General features: G+C 47.2%; 1 protein-coding gene across 1 annotated transcript in view; it reads right to left on the bottom strand.

The window, feature by feature from the left end:
* The window catches only part of VPS50 (VPS50, EARP/GARPII complex subunit), a 147074-nt gene extending 141712 nt beyond the window's left edge, over positions 1-5362 (bottom strand). Inside the window, exon 1 of the mRNA XM_018557585.1 lies at positions 5188-5362. Within this exon, the coding sequence (XP_018413087.1) occupies positions 5188-5220 (33 nt within the window). The 5' untranslated portion in view covers positions 5221-5362. The remainder of the gene's footprint in view (positions 1-5187) is intronic.
* Between the last annotated feature and the right edge of the window lie 10584 nt (positions 5363-15946).

Here is a 15946-nt window from a genome sequence, read left to right as displayed (position 1 = left end):
CCATCTGCGGCCCTGGACCGGCTCGGAGGGCGTCAGGAGGAAGAGGATGGGAGATCAGCTCCTTGCTGATCTCCCTCCGGGCTGTGAATGCAGAAGTGATGTGTATTACATCACTTCCGCATTCACCTGTCAGTCATCTGGCTGCTATAGCCAGAGAAAAGAAGCTGATGAAGCAGATCTCTGCTTCATCAGCTTCTTTTGGGGTCCACAGGTGACATTAGGGGTCCTAGAGACCCCTAATGTCTCCATAAAGAGGACCTGTCAGTGTGCCTTTGCTATTATATAGGGGGATTGTTATCCCCCTATATAATAGCAATAACAATAAGTGCAAAAAAAAAAATATAAATAAAAATAAAGAAAAGTAACACATAAAAAAATAAAATAAAATAAAAGCCACATATAAAAAAAGGGGAAAAAACCCCCCCAAAATGTTTAACTCCCCCACCCCCACGTTTACGCGCCTATAAACGTAAATACGCGTCCGGTGCCCCAGCGCGCAAAAATTACAATTGCGCTACACATGTTACATATCGCCGCGAACGTCGCAGTGAGAGCAATCATTTTAGGGCCATCAATCACTGATAACACTAAACTGATGAGCGGTAACAGCTTTTAAAGCGTCGCCTAGGGCCAATTTTGGGTATTATCGTTTTTTGAGGTTTTGCGCGCGCACGCAATTTTAAGGCTTGACATGTTTAGTGTCTTTTTACCCGACGTGACCCCATCTTTTATATTTTACCAAAAAATTGGGTAATAATAAATGTTTTATCATTTAATATAGGGGAAACTGTTTTTTTTTTTTAAATTTCGGTAATTTTTCCTTAATATAGTAAAAAATAAAATCCCCAGTGGTGAATAAATACCACCAAAAGAAAGCTCTATCTGTCCCCAAAAAAGGGTATAAAATTCATTTCAGTACAGCGCTGCATGACGGAATAAATGGCAAAGTACCGCAGCGCTGAATACTGAAAAATGGCCGGGAAGGGGGTTTAACACCGCGGATGTCAACTGTTTAAGTACTTACTTGGCAAATTCACGAATAGGGAGATTCTGTGGCATCGGGCTTTTTTCCTCATACATCATAATTCTATTTCTAAGCGATCCTATAAGAAATCTATTCTTCTGCATCTTCTGAATGCAGCCAGGTGTTGTATCCCTGAGCTGAGGAGGACAGGCAGGGCCCCAACGGTGTCCATGTGGCTCCATTGGGTGGGAGAGGTGGAGCGCGTGGAGGATCTGGTCTCGTCTAGTAGGGGTTTACATGCCAAGTACTGTAGGATATGGTTCTATTGGCCCGAAATTTAACCTCACATCGGAATACTGCTCCCTCTTGCAAGCTGCTCCGGAGTGAAGCACTTCCTCGCTTCACTTCAGTTTTGGGGACCGGGAGGGGGGGATGTTGTTCATCATTTCTACTTTCTTGACCGTGTTTTTTCCTTCTCAACTCTGACTGCTTTCCTTTTCTTTCATTTTCCCAATTTCATCTCCCACCTGCTGCTTTCTTAGAAGGTCGTTTGCATTATGATTAACCCCAGCTGTCCTGGAGGTCCTTTTGTTCGCTACTCAGGCTGTGCTCCTTAAGGCTGGGCACACACCTTACAACCATCGCAAGACTTTTGTCTTGCGATGGTTGTAAGGTACTTAGAAAACGTACGATCTGGCTATCTTGGACAGGCAGATCGTACTTGCGATGATCGCAAGCCGCGCCCCCCTGAGGGGCGGGCTTCCGATGACCGCAATGCCGAACGGCCCATCCGGCTTTTATCGTACGAACATGCTGCACACCCGCCGAACATTGTACGATGCTCGGCGGGTTTTCGAACATGTTCATAAGTTAAAAGTTGTGCGACCTTACAGTAGTAGAGGTCGCACGGCTTCCACACACCTTAGGATATTCGTACGATCGCGGGATTTCCCGCTATTATCGTACGATTATCGTAAGGTGTGTGGGGACCTTAAGACCAATTTTTCCGGTTCTATGCATCCAGGTTGGGGAACTGCTCATTTATGTATCCTATAGGGAAGATTTGTAGACCAGCCCTAGGTACCTGAACCTTTTACGGGATCCCTCTTAGATTTACTATATTTGTATGGTTAACAGGGAGTTTTCTTATATGGAACTTAGTAGGGGGAGACTGTGTTTCACTTTTGTGATTGGAGAGGGATTAGAACACCTGCCAGGTTTTTGTTGCCGTCCGTTTCCCCATCAGGGAGATTCACCCTCTCTATCTGTCCTGATGACTGTTATTAATGAAAGGGAAAAAGTAACCAGAACAAGAATAGACGGGAAACCTTGCAAAGGGAACATTAGTTCTGGTGACCCTGCTGCCCACCAGGGATTTCCTCTCACTTCCTGTTGTGGCTGTTGCACAGGAAGTGAAGGGACACAAAAAGCTGACAGGGTTTATAATCCTCCCTTTCTCTATCCACAACTAAAAAAAAAATGTCTTGGCTTTAGTTCAACTTTATATGTAGCAGCACTTCTGCCTCGCAGTGCTAGGGGTCCCTGGTTTGAATGCCGGCCATGTCACCATCTGTAAGGAGTTTGCATGTTCTCCCTGTGCTTGCATGGGTTTCCTCCCACACTCCAAAGACATGCTGGTAGGCTAAATGGCTCCTGTTTAGGTTGGCCTAAAGGTGTATGTATATGTGTGTATGTATACACCTGTTTAGGTGTATGTGAGATTGGGACCTTAGACTGTAAGCTCCTTGAGGGCAGAGACTGAGGTGAATGTGCAACTATGTAAAGCGATGTGTAAAATTTTTGGCGCTATATAAATACCTGTAATAATAATAATGGCACCACAATGCACCTCTCGGCGTGTGTGCGTTTTGAGGTAAAGCGATGCTGTGCATGCAGTAGAATAAAGTAATGCAAACGTTCTCCCTATGTCCACATAGAGAAGCAATCTTCGTTTTCTAAATAAATGGCGGTAACAAACACTTTCGCAAATATTCTGATGAAAATGGTAGTGAAACAGCAATTCCAAGGAAATCAGTCCAACGAGCTGTAAGGAAGTGAAGAAATCTGCTTAAAGTGACACTAAACTCAGGAGCTAAATCTTAAAAATACATTCAAGTCCCTTTAAAAATGTATCTTATTTGTGTATCACTCGGCTGTAGATCCTCAAATCATCTCTGAATTGGTGCTGACACTGTCCTTCCTTCTGGAGGGTGGCTACTTTTGTTCCCCATGGTCCCTGTTTGTTGTAAAGTAGTCACCGCTCCAAGCTCACTCCTGTGATGGACTACAATCTCACCTAAGACCCCGCACAGCCCTTCCTGAGACACGCACAGCCCTCCTGTTGGAGACATCAGGCCGGCACTCCAGAGCAGCACAGAGTATGTAGCTTTATATTATTCTGTATTGATGTATAATGCTTAGCTGGCATATGTAGTCCTCTATAGCCGGTGGCCATTCTGCATTGCTCTATAATGTATCACTGGGATCTGTAGTCCTCTCTAGCCGATGGTATTATTCTGAATTGCTGTATAATGTATTGCTGAGATTTGTACTCCTCTATAGCTGGTGGTATTCAGCATTGCTATATAATGTATTGCTGAGATTTATAGTCCCTCTACAGCTTAGAGTCAGTGCCAAAACTACCAGGGGCACATGAAAGTCAATGAAAGTAATAAGGCACGAATGCCACAGCTAAGGCCAGGCAGCTAGCATTTTCAAAAGATGCCAGCATCGGCCTTCTTACCCCACAGCACTCAGTTGGCCCAGTGAAATGAAGGAGCGGTATGTATAGAGGGCACCTGCATGTTCTTATGATTTGCAGATGATATCAGCAAAAGGCCGGAGGTGGCACACTGCAAGACCCAAAATTGTCATGGCAATAGTGAGGCATTCATTGTAAGTTTGGGCGGGGTGGTGGGGAGTGCACACTGACATTTGCAGACTGATGTCGAGTTTCATACTGTAACTGCCGAGTACATAATGTCCTGCGGGTAACTTTCCAATAACTGGAGAACGGCGCCCATCTACTCCACAGGAACCCGAGACATCACCGCTGCACAGGCTGAAGCCACGGCAATGGCGCACTTTCCTTGTCAGCCTACAGAAGGGGTCGGCAACCATTTTTCACAATAGATCAAAAGACAAGAATTGGACAACTGCTGTGCCAGTGAACAATAGTGGGCCACAGACCTCAGATCAGCCCCAATTCCTGCACCTTCACCCCTCGGATCAGCCTCCAATTCCTGCACCTTCACCCCTCAGCTCAGCCTCCAATTCCTGCACCTTCACCCCTCAGCTCAGCCCCCAATTCCTGCACCTTCACGCCTCAGATCAGCCCCCAATTCCTGCACCTTCACACCTCAGATCAGCCCCCAATTCCTGCACCTTCACGCCTCAGATCGGCCCCAATTGCTGCACCTTCACCCCTCGGATCGGCCCCAATTCTTGTACCTTCACCCCTCAGATCAGCCCCCAATTCCAGGACATTCACCCCTCAGTTCAGCCCCAAATTCCTGCACCTTCACCCCCCAGATCAGCCCCCAATTACTGCACCTCCACCCTCAGATCAGCCCCAATTCCTGCACCATTTTTGGCCATGACTGTATATAGAGGTGCAGATGGTAAAAGTAACAACAACAAAGGCATACCACTATATGAATACAAAATCAGCTTAGTTCGGCAGGAAAGAAGTGAGGGCCAGGAGACCAATGTTTTGGGGTATTTAGGGCTTTTCTCACGGTGGGTCTCTCTGAATCGCCATGACGGCGTGTGAGCCATGGGCGCAGAGTGGCATAGTAAGCGGTCCATCTCGGCCTATGGCTGCGGCGCTGTATATGTACAGAGCAGGGGCCACTCCAAGTCATGTGACCATCTTCCGGCTGACACGGCGAGCCGCAGGCTGCTGATCCCTGACCTTGGATACTCTGCGCCATGACAGGGTCTCTTTACGGTCCTTCCCTTCACCACCATCATCATCATCATGTGCATCAAAACACCTTCCTTCAAGAGGACCTGTCATCCCTACACACTAGAGTCAGCCATATTGCACACTGAGCCTGTCCCCAGCCATACACCTTGCCCATCAGTCATGTTACAGCTCCTTGAAGAATTATTCTGCTGCCTCTTGTTGCTATTAAAATGGCTGTCATCCCTAAAGTGGGCCCCTGACAGGTGCACTCCTCCCCCCTCCCATAATGACCATGGCGGCTCCTCCTTCCCCTCACCTGGCGGGTCATCAGAGACTTGATCTTCTGCATGTCCAAGCCGCTGCTTCCCTCTCCCCGGTCTCACAGGCCCGACTTCCCGGTCACCAACATCGGCGGCCGGTCTACCTGACACACGGGGAAGCCATACTGCCCGTCACGTGACAGCTGACAGGAGGTCAGGCTGTCACATGACGCGAGACTCTCTCTCCCCGGAGAGCGAACTACGTTTCCCAGCGGCGTGCGCGGCGCCTTACGTCAGAGGAATCCGGGGAAAGCGATGAGCGCGCTGTGATTGGTCAGTAGGTGGATGAGGGGGCGTGGTTGGAGAGCTGTGCTGTGTCCTGTGCAGAAGAGCCGAGTGTCAGCTCCTCTGTGTGTCTGTAATGGGTGCAGACTGAGCTGGTCAGGGAGGCCCCCAAGCTGTGTGCAATGACCGCTGCAAACTGATTCCTTCAGCACAGGGGAGCTTTTAGTACAGTCAGTGTTCATTTCGTTTTTGGCTGTTTTTCAGGGACGAAAATGATTTTCATCCTTCACTCAATTTTCATCAACGAAATCAATAATGAGAATCGTTGCCATTGATTCTCATTATTGATTATTTGCGGCACTACTGCCGCCGCTCTGCTCGTCCGTTCTCCTCCTCGCTGGTGTTGGCTGCAGGGTCTGTGTCCCTTTCAATCCCCACCTGTATCAGCAGAGGCAGCTGGGAGTGGGACACAGACCACTGCAGCTGGCACCAGCCGCCCGTTCCTCCTCCTCTGGCTGCCCGTTTCTCCTCCTCTGGCTGCCCGTTTCTCCTCCTCTGGCTGCCCGTTTCTCCTCCTCTGGCTGCCCGTTTCTCCTCCTCTGGCTGCCCGTTTCTCCTCCTCTGGCTGCCCGTTTCTCCTCCTCTGGCTGCCCGTTTCTCCTCCTCTGGCTGCCCGTTTCTCCTCCTCTGGCTGCCCGTTTCTCCTCCTCTGGCTGCCCGTTTCTCCTCCTCTGGCTGCCCGTTTCTCCTCCTCTGGCTGCCCGTTTCTCCTCCTCTGGCTGCCCGTTTCTCCTCCTCTGGCTGCCCGTTTCTCCTCCTCTGGCTGCCCGTTTCTCCTCCTCTGGCTGCCCGTTTCTCCTCCTCTGGCTGCCCGTTTCTCCTCCTCTGGCTGCCCGTTTCTCCTCCTCTGGCTGCCCGTTTCTCCTCCTCTGGCTGCCCGTTTCTCCTCCTCTGGCTGCCCGTTTCTCCTCCTCTGGCTGCCCGTTTCTCCTCCTCTGGCTGCCCGTTTCTCCTCCTCTGGCTGCCCGTTTCTCCTCCTCTGGCTGCCCGTTTCTCCTCCTCTGGCTGCCCGTTTCTCCTCCTCTGGCTGCCCGTTTCTCCTCCTCTGGCTGCCCGTTTCTCCTCCTCTGGCTGCCCGTTTCTCCTCCTCTGGCTGCCCGTTTCTCCTCCTCTGGCTGCCCGTTTCTCCTCCTCTGGCTGCCCGTTTCTCCTCCTCTGGCTGCCCGTTTCTCCTCCTCTGGCTGCCCGTTTCTCCTCCTCTGGCTGCCCGTTTCTCCTCCTCTGGCTGCCCGTTTCTCCTCCTCTGGCTGCCCGTTTCTCCTCCTCTGGCTGCCCGTTTCTCCTCCTCTGGCTGCCCGTTTCTCCTCCTCTGGCTGCCCGTTTCTCCTCCTCTGGCTGCCCGTTTCTCCGCCCGTTCCTCCTCCTTTGGCCGCCCATTCCTCCTCTTTTGGCCGCACGTTTCTCCTCCTCTGGCCGCCCTGTTCCTCCTCCTCCTCTGGCTGCCCGTTTCTCCTCCTCTGGCCGCCCTTTCCTCCTCCTCTGGCTGCCTGTTTCTCATCCTCTGGACGTCCGTTCCTCCTCTGACCGCCCCGTTCCTCCTCCTCTGGCTGCCCGTTTCTCCTCCTCTGGCCGCCCGTTCCTCCTCTGGCCACCCGTTTCTCCTCCTTTGGCCGCCCGTTCCTCCTCCTTTGGCCGCCCATTCCTCCTCTATTGGCCGCACGTTTCTCCTCCTCTAGCCGCCCTGTTCCTCCTCCTCCTCTGGCAGCCCCATTCCTCCTCCTCTGGCCACTGCCCGTTTCTCCTCCTCTGGCCGCCCTGTTCCTCCTCCTCTGGCAGCCCCGTTTCTCCTCTTCTGGCCGCCCGTTCCTCCTCCTTTGGTCGCCCGTTTCTCCTCCTCTAACCGCCCCGTTTCTCCTCCTCTGTCAGACGTACCAGCGGGCTGGCAGCGTGGTAAGGAACCCACTGGCAGGAAGCGGCCGATGAGTCCGGAAGCGAAGTACAAATAGGGGCAATCCAAGAGAGTAGTCAACAAAGTCCAGTCCGGGTCGAGGCAGGCAGCGATGGTTCAGAGGCGATAGACAGTCCACGGGTTCAGTAATCAGGAAGTGCAAAAGAAGGGGGGTAACAGGTAACAATACGATCCAACAGAGAGGCTAAGTGTTCACACCATAAGATGGAATAACTCAGCAACAAGCCAGAGCTCAGGCCAGGTTTTTATAGCCAGGGGATGTAAGACCACCCCCCGTCACCGAGGCAACCAGGAGGCTTCCATCCCGGGAGCCAATGGCAGGCAAGAGAGATGGAAGGCGTGTGCTGGGAACCTCCCCCCAGCAAGGCCCACACCTGATAGCCCTAATGGCACTGGAGTGCTACGCGCACACTTCTGCAGCCTGCGTACTGAGCCCGCCTCGCGCATGTGCGCCCCGTTCCTCCTCCTCTGGCCGCCTGTTCCTCTTCCTCTGGCCGCCCGTTCCTCCTCCTCTGGCTGCCCCGTTCCTCCTCCTCTGGCTGCCCCATTCCTCCTCCTCTGGCTGCCCCGTTCCTCCTCCTCTGGCCGCCCCATTCCTCCTCCTCTGACTTATTTCCTATACTCCTCAGCTCCGTCTAGTGGCCATAAAGCAGTATTACATTATATTCAACTTGAAAAGAAAATATACAAAGAACCATCTATTTTGCCTCCGTTAGCACAGAATAATTGTTCACAGTGATTTGCAGGATGAATGGTTCTTCAATTTTTTTTATAAATAGACCCCTAAGACTTGGCTGAATCACTCAAAATGATGCAAAAGCAATGAGACCAAACAAGGTATTCACTATTGATTCCCATCCAAAAATGAAAAAAGTTTGTGGCTTGATAGAAGAATTTGCTGCATAAACAGGCTTGTAAATGTAAACATAAAACTGCTCTGGTCTATAGGGGGTGCACAGATGTGATTGATATATATATATGTTATGTGTTAGTCCATGCGTCAGCTTCTTGTAGTCCCTATACAGCAGTTCTTGGACTAGGAGAGGGAGAAGCTAGAAGAATGAGGGTTAGTTCACACCATATGCAGTTGTAATGCAGTCCGTTTCTTTTGACTGCTGCAGTCAAAATACATCACAATGCTTTCCAATAGGCTTTCTTGTGCTTAATTCACACCATTGCAGTCCATGCAGATGCAGTCAGAAAAAGTACTTCTTGTCCTATTTTACATGCATCAAACTGCATCAAAACACAGTGCAAACGCAACGGAACGCATACAAAAAAAAAGACTCAGAATTTGTAGTGTGGAGAGAAAGTGAAGAGACAGAATTTGTGGATGTGTGGCAGGGCTGTGTACATCTCAGGACTGGATTGACAGAAATACCAGACCTTTGGCAGGTAAAACTGCCCCTATGTATGTATTTCATATCTGTATTCATCCTGTAGACTGGAGTCCCGCTTTACCTTGAAGTTCAGTGACCTTTATAAACACATTCGACTTTGCACTTCAATCCATTTATGTTTAAATCTCAATATCCTGATAATATAGTGTAGGAAGTACATTATCCCATATATATATTGCAAAGATTGCTCCGGGTTCTGTTATGCAATTTGCTCTTCCCGGGAAGATGGTCGCCCACACGTCAATGATAATATCCCCGCTTTGTGCGTCAATCTTTATTACACTTTCTCCTCATTAATTATTCACCGTGCTGTCCTCGGGCTTTGAGCCAATAATTGGAAGAGAGGAGAGATGACAAGGCACAGGAAGTTATGGGGCTCACTTGTCATTTTAGAGCTTATAGACGACCATGAAAGCAGAACAGATGTGAGAGATCCAACACCCGCAGCTATTTATGTCACCGTCCCCACACCTGTACAGGAAGTGAGATGCATGGCTGTCATTTATGTAATGTTGCTGAATGACTTCATGGCCAATTCCAGGGACAGGCGGCAACAAAATGACAGTTGACATCTGACTTCTGCTTAGGCTTTTGGTCATGTGACTTATCGATGTAGGATGGAGGAGCGGCTGTGTCTTCAGCCAAGGTTAGCACTGAGTCAAAAAGTGTCAAAATAAGATCCTCTGATCCCATGTCAAATGTCAAAATAGGATCCTATGGGATGATCTGAAGGATATGGGATCAGGGGATCTTATTTTCACACAGGACACAGCAAAAAAAAACAAAAAACATTGATAGGTAGTCTAACCTTTCCCTAATTGTTTTCTAACATTGTATACTTTAAAGGGTACCTATGGTTAAAAAAAAACTATGTATTCCTATATTGAATTTCCATATGTTCTATCCCACTCCTAATAACCAGATCCATCTAGAAGTTTGTAAACTTACTAAGTGAAGATGCCCATAAGATGTACTTCCTCAATGCACTGAGATCAATTCACTCAGCCCCGTGAATATGCACTTCCTCACAGAGCCCGCCTTCTGATCTACAACTCAACCTCTGAACAATGTAACATTATCATTGCTTGCTGGTAGCAATTAGGGACGCACCGATACTTTTCGAGTACCAGTGCCGATACTTGGCATTTTCATGAGAACTACCAGGGTGGCAGCAGTTGCAGCTGGGACCGGGCTCTGGCACTCCACCACTGTCCTGAAATCATTAGTCTGCATTGTTTTAGAAAAACATGGCAATAACAAAAATGTATCAGTACTTGTATCTGTGACTACTTGGACAAGTATCAGTACTTGTACTTGCAAAACTGGTATCTGTGCATCACATATTTATATTTATAAAAACAAAATCATACATTAAAACAGAGATGTACAAATCCCAGGAGCTTCGTGTGCTCCTTACAAATGACAGCGGCTTTTTAACTTTTTATTTTTTCTCTAGTCTAGTCTAGGAGCTCGAAATGTATCGGTACTTGTTCTCGTACTTGTACCGAGTATTGTACTTGGTATTGTTGCGTCCCTACTAGCAATGCATGATGGGATATGTAATCTTGAGAAATCGAGATTGCATCCAATCAGGCTATATGCTGACAGCACAGAGCTGCGCTTCAGCCAGGACGGATCATGACAATATTTTTGGGATCCACCCCGCTTGACTGACAGCTGGCTCTGCCTCTCTGAAATCAGAGCCAGCTGTGCCCGCCCCCTCCCCTGTCTGTTCCTCCAATGAGCGCCGGAGTATCGGAGAGGGGGAATCCCTACGGGGAGCCGTAACTGACAGTCATCTCTCTCTTCCGTGAGCTGAGCTAACAGTGGTTTGTGATTGCTAAGTTTTCCATCTTCAGAGCCGGCGTGTAACATCTTCAGTGTCACACGTCAGGTCTAACTATCGGGATTGCTCTTATCCCATAGTTCTCTTTTAATTAGTAAAAAATTAGATAAATATTATAATAAAATAAATATTACACAATATTAAAAAAAATGAATAAGAAAAATAATAGTAACATTGAAACTTGTAATAAATATGCACAGAATTTCATCACATTTATTGTTAAAAGTAGGGATGCACAGATACCAAGTACAGTACTCGGTACAAGTACAAGTACAGATACTTTTCCAGCTCCAAGACTACACTAGAGAAAAATTCTAAAGTTAGAAGGCCGTTGTCATTTGTAAGGAGCACACGGAGCTCCTGGAATTTGTACATCTCTGTTTTAATGTATGATTTTGTTTTTATAAACATATATTAGGGATGCACTGATACTAGTCTTGCGAGTACGAGTACTGATACTTGCCCAAGTACTTACAAGTACGAGTACAGTTTTTGACAGTTTTTCTAAAACAATACAGACTAATGATTTCAGGACAGTGATGGAGCGCTAGGTCCCAGCTGCAACCGCTGCAACCCTGGTAGTTCTCATGAAAATGCCAAGTATCGGCACTGGTATCTGAAAAGTATCGGCGCATCCCTAGTTAAAAGTGAATCTATACCCCAATTTTTTTTTTTTTTTCGTTTTGGGTAGAATGGGAAAAGGTCAGAACCCCTGTTAGGTTTTTACTGCTATCCAGGGCCCCCGAGAGATTTCCCCTCACTTCCTGTTCTGGGTACAACCTTTTACCAAACAGGAAGTGAGGGAAAATCTGCAACAGAGAAACAGACATCAGTAAAAAGCTGACAGGGGTTCTACCATCCCCTACTGAAATAAAATAAAAAATATCTGTCTGTGTTGCTGTTAGAGAGATTATTATTATTATTATTATTATTATTATGCTACAGAATTTATATAGCACCAACAGTTTGCGCAGCGCTTTACAATATAAGGAACACATTACAATCACAATACAATTCAAGACAAGATGGTAAGGAGGGCCCTGCCCCTGAGGGCTTACAATCTAAGAGGTTTACCCTCAATTCCTGTCCTGGGGACAACCTTTTTATCAAACATGAAGTGAGGAAATCTCTCCAACTGAGTCTCTGATGGCAGGAAAACCAGACAAGAGTGCCAATTCTTTTCCTCTTTATCCAAAAATGAAAAAAATACTTTTGGCCATATACTGTATACACGTCATTATTTATTTCCCTTTTATAAACAGGATGACATTGCGTCATCATTATTTATGTCATTTTATTCAAATAATTGCAGCAATGTGTATTTAGATTTGTTTTCAGTAATGACAGCTGTGTGTATCTAGGGGTGTATTTATCATTGCTTCTCAGGACAGTTCACCCAGTCAATGATTAATAAATATTTGCCTAAGTGAGATCTGATGGGATTCACCCTGCATTCCACAGTCACATTCACCCTACTTACAATAGAATAATTGTTCACCAAGTGAATGCAGCTGCCGGGGAAAAACCCTGGAATCTCTCATGTACAGTATCAGTCAAGATTTGTATTTAGCCAATAGCTGTCCGTGGTGCTGAAACTGTCTTTCTACACTAGGGGAGCTCAATGTCATTTTTTAAAAGAACATTAAATCATTAAAAAAGAGTTTAGTGTTCCCCCAGAATTTACCAGCATGGTACTAGTTATGCTGGCTGGCATTCCCCTTATCAAGGGAGTGGGCAGTCCCCCGCTATGCTGATTCCAGATGCCCCTCAACAATGGGATGGTGGTTTGAGATCTATTCCCCTGAAAAATGTGGGACCCCCTCCCAAAGCACCAGTGCCTGATACTGATGGGTAAATGGGGTGCTGGCAAAGGGGGTGGGGCTTATGTACTATCTAGCTGCATCCCCATCATTGCCTATAATTGGTATTAGTTCAAATATGGACAGTGATGTCACAGGGAACTGCTTCCTCAGGGATCCCTGGTTGTAAAAACTGTGCCAAGCATGGGAACTTCATCATTAGGAAGGGAGACCCCTGCTCCTCCTTTCTCCGGCCAGCCAGCACTGGATCGGACACTGCAGGGCACTTTTGGACATCACTGGAACCTGGTAGAGTATTAAAACATAGATTACATAAGGTTTCTATAGTGTTTTTATAGACAGTCTTTGCTTAAAAACATGCATGGTGAACTTAGTGGGGGTTTCCTTAAATCAATTCACCAGGGATCATGGGGGTAGGTAAATTGTACACGAGCTCCTCCCTCCCCCTTACCAGCTCACTGAAGTTACCAAAGATCCCAGTGCTCATTAGCATCAGGCACCAAAGGTTTGGGAGGGGGATCCCTGTTGTTTGCTCTCAAAGTACACCCACCAATTCTGGAGAGAATGCGGACTAGTATTAGAATAATAAGGGGGCTGCAGCCTACAGGCTTGTAGTTCCCTTGCCATGATTGGATGTCAATAATACTGTGTACATAATAGTTTCTGGCACTCAGCTTCTTGCTTCAATCCTTTATTGAGTACCACATGAACGGTTCACATAGTAAAGACTTGCTTACACGTTTTAGCCATGCATGGCCTTAGTCATAGCTATCTATGACTTATGCCATGTGTGGCTGAAATGCATCATCAAGTTTTTACAATGTGAACCATTCATGTGATACTCAATAATGGGTTGAAGCTAGAAGCTGAGTGCCAAAAACTGTTATGTGTTATTGGAGAGAAGTGGACAGAGACTTTCCTGAGCACCAGCATTCCTCTTCTTTCCCCAATTTCTAGGCATAGGTGGAGCGGGTTTCTTGTGTATGTGTTACTATGGGCAAGGCAGCCTGAATGTTTGGCATGCCAGGCTGGGTTGTTAGGGGTTATGGGGAGGGGCACGCTGATATTTTTTTTAATTAGCCATGTATGCTGTAACTGTAACAGTACCCTTCACTGGAAACACATGAAACTCAATAGTTTGAAAAGGTATCCAAGTACCTATGACCAGATAGTGTAGGTAAGATCTTTTGGGGTCACCATGCTCTGTGTATGAGAGCTGCCTCTACCTTGTGATAGATGATGGTTTGTATTCAGTATGGGGATTCTTTTATTTTCCTAGTGGGTAATATGGCAGCAGGTTCTGGCCGGGAGCTGCCCACACTCCGTAATAACACCATCCAAGAAAATGTCACACGCCACTCGTTCACCATGCATGTAGTTTATTCCATCCAACATCCAGCATGGTATAGTGCCTGCATAGTAGCCGCCCACCTCTTATACCTATAAACCATATTATACTATACCATGCCGGCTGTTGAATGGAATAAAGTACATGCATGGGGAATAAGCAATGTGCTGCATTTTCTTGGATAGCTGCTTTGGCTGACCTGACCATAAGAATGCCATTGGCCTGTCTATCTCTGGCGTCATTATTCTGAGCCAATGCTAAGGCTGATGAAGGGACCCTGTGTGGCCCTGAAAGCGCATTTTTCTATGACAAGAATCTTCACTAAATGAACATGTTGTGACCAGTGGCGTAACAAACGCCATAGCAACCCATGCGGCCACTATGGGGTCCGGGCACGGGGGGACCCGGCCAGGGCATCCCGCTGATGCCGCGTGGGCCGCCTGTGTCGCTATGGCATGTAAGGGTGCTGGCTGTCACTGACACAGCTCAGCAGTGGCTGTGAAGATCACCGACAACCTGCCAGCGATGTGTGCAGCGGCCGCAGCGCGTTTCCGCTCACAGCCACTGCGGAGCTGTGTCAGTGACAGCCAGCAGCTGCGGTAGAAGAGGCTGGCGTACGCCTAAGAGCAACCCTGCCTCCTCTTACATCACTGGCCAGCGACCTAAGAGCAGACGGGGCCAGTCGATAGAAGAGGAGGCGGGGCCCAGCGACCACGGAGGTGGACAGCGCTGACAGGTAAGAGGTGTGCAGCCCATCTGACACCCTGCAGAGCCCACCATAGAGAGTCTATGGTGGGCTCTTCAGGGTCACTCTCAGGTGGGCCGTTTGGTATATCAGGTGGGCTCTGCAAGTGGCATAGCTAGCAATCACGGGCTCCCATACAAAATTTTGCTATGGGGCCCTGTGATTTCTAGTTACGCCCCTGGTTGTGACCCTAAAGGATTTTGGTGTGCTGGTAACTTCTATACGTGATTATTCGGAGCCAATGACCAAGCCAATAGATCAGCACCACAGCCAGGTGACTAACTTTTGAAGAAAGAGGGGGTTTGTTCAATGAACGGCTAAAGGCGCGGACACAAGGACATCCTGCGATTCTGAACCGTTTGTTGTCCACTCTTCCAATTCTTTTATACTTTATTTTATTGAACGCACTTTAAAATGCTTTTATTCCTCGTCATTCTGTAACATTCTGAACATGTTACAGTAAAAGCTTCCATAAATCGACAAAAAAAAATAAAGGCATTTTTTAGTTTTTTTTTTAATCTGGTTGGCGTGCTGTGCGTTTTGTGTACAGAGCTTTGGAGCTGCAGAATGGTTTTGAATAATTTAGCTATACCGAGGAAACACAGAGCAATATATCTGAAAGCCCTTTGATGTGGCTCAGAATGGATTCTGCAATATTGTTAAAGCTGAATTCTAGGTAAAGGAACAAACTTGGTGCGGTTATTTCTTTATTTATTACAGGTCTTTATACAGTATAGTCCCAACAATATACACGGCACTTTACATACTGCACATTCACATCAGTCCCTGCCCTTATGGAGCTTACAATATAAGGTCACTATCTCACATACAGGGACAAATTAGACAGGAGCCAATTAACCTTTCAGCATGACTTTGGAGTGTGGGAGAAAACCAGGGTACCCGGAGGAAACGCACACAAGCACAGGGAGAACATGCATGTGCTTGCATGTTCTCCCTACAGCTTACAATCTTAAGTCCCTATCTCACATGCATACAGGGCTGATTTAGACAGAAGCCAATTAACCTTTCAGTAACCAATGATGGAACCACCTCATCTAATAATATCTAATATAACACGTCTTCTGTTTTAAGGTTTAGATAAGCTTTAAAGTGTATATGCAGTTTTGCAGCCAAATTTGAGAACACCCCCCCCCCCCCTTTCCCCCCCCCCCCCCCCCCCCCTTATATATTTGTTATGTCTTCCCACTAACAAAGCATAACAAAAAATAAAATTAAGAAGTGCAATTAGAAGGACAAAGTGAGTTAAAGTGTATTAACATATAATGTACTATGCAAGCTTTCAGATCTTTAACCCTTTGTTATGACAGACAGTGTTCAAATCTAGCTTACAACTGATATTGGGATCTACCAGCACAGTACAGACAAGGTTCATTATGGTAAA

The sequence above is a fragment of the Nanorana parkeri genome, unplaced genomic scaffold (genome assembly GCF_000935625.1).
Source record: "Nanorana parkeri isolate BGI_ZX_2015 unplaced genomic scaffold, ASM93562v1 scaffold291, whole genome shotgun sequence".
NCBI lineage: Eukaryota > Metazoa > Chordata > Amphibia > Anura > Dicroglossidae > Nanorana > Nanorana parkeri.
Note: the sequence above shows the minus strand (reverse complement) of the source record. Positions and strands in the feature narration are given on the sequence as shown.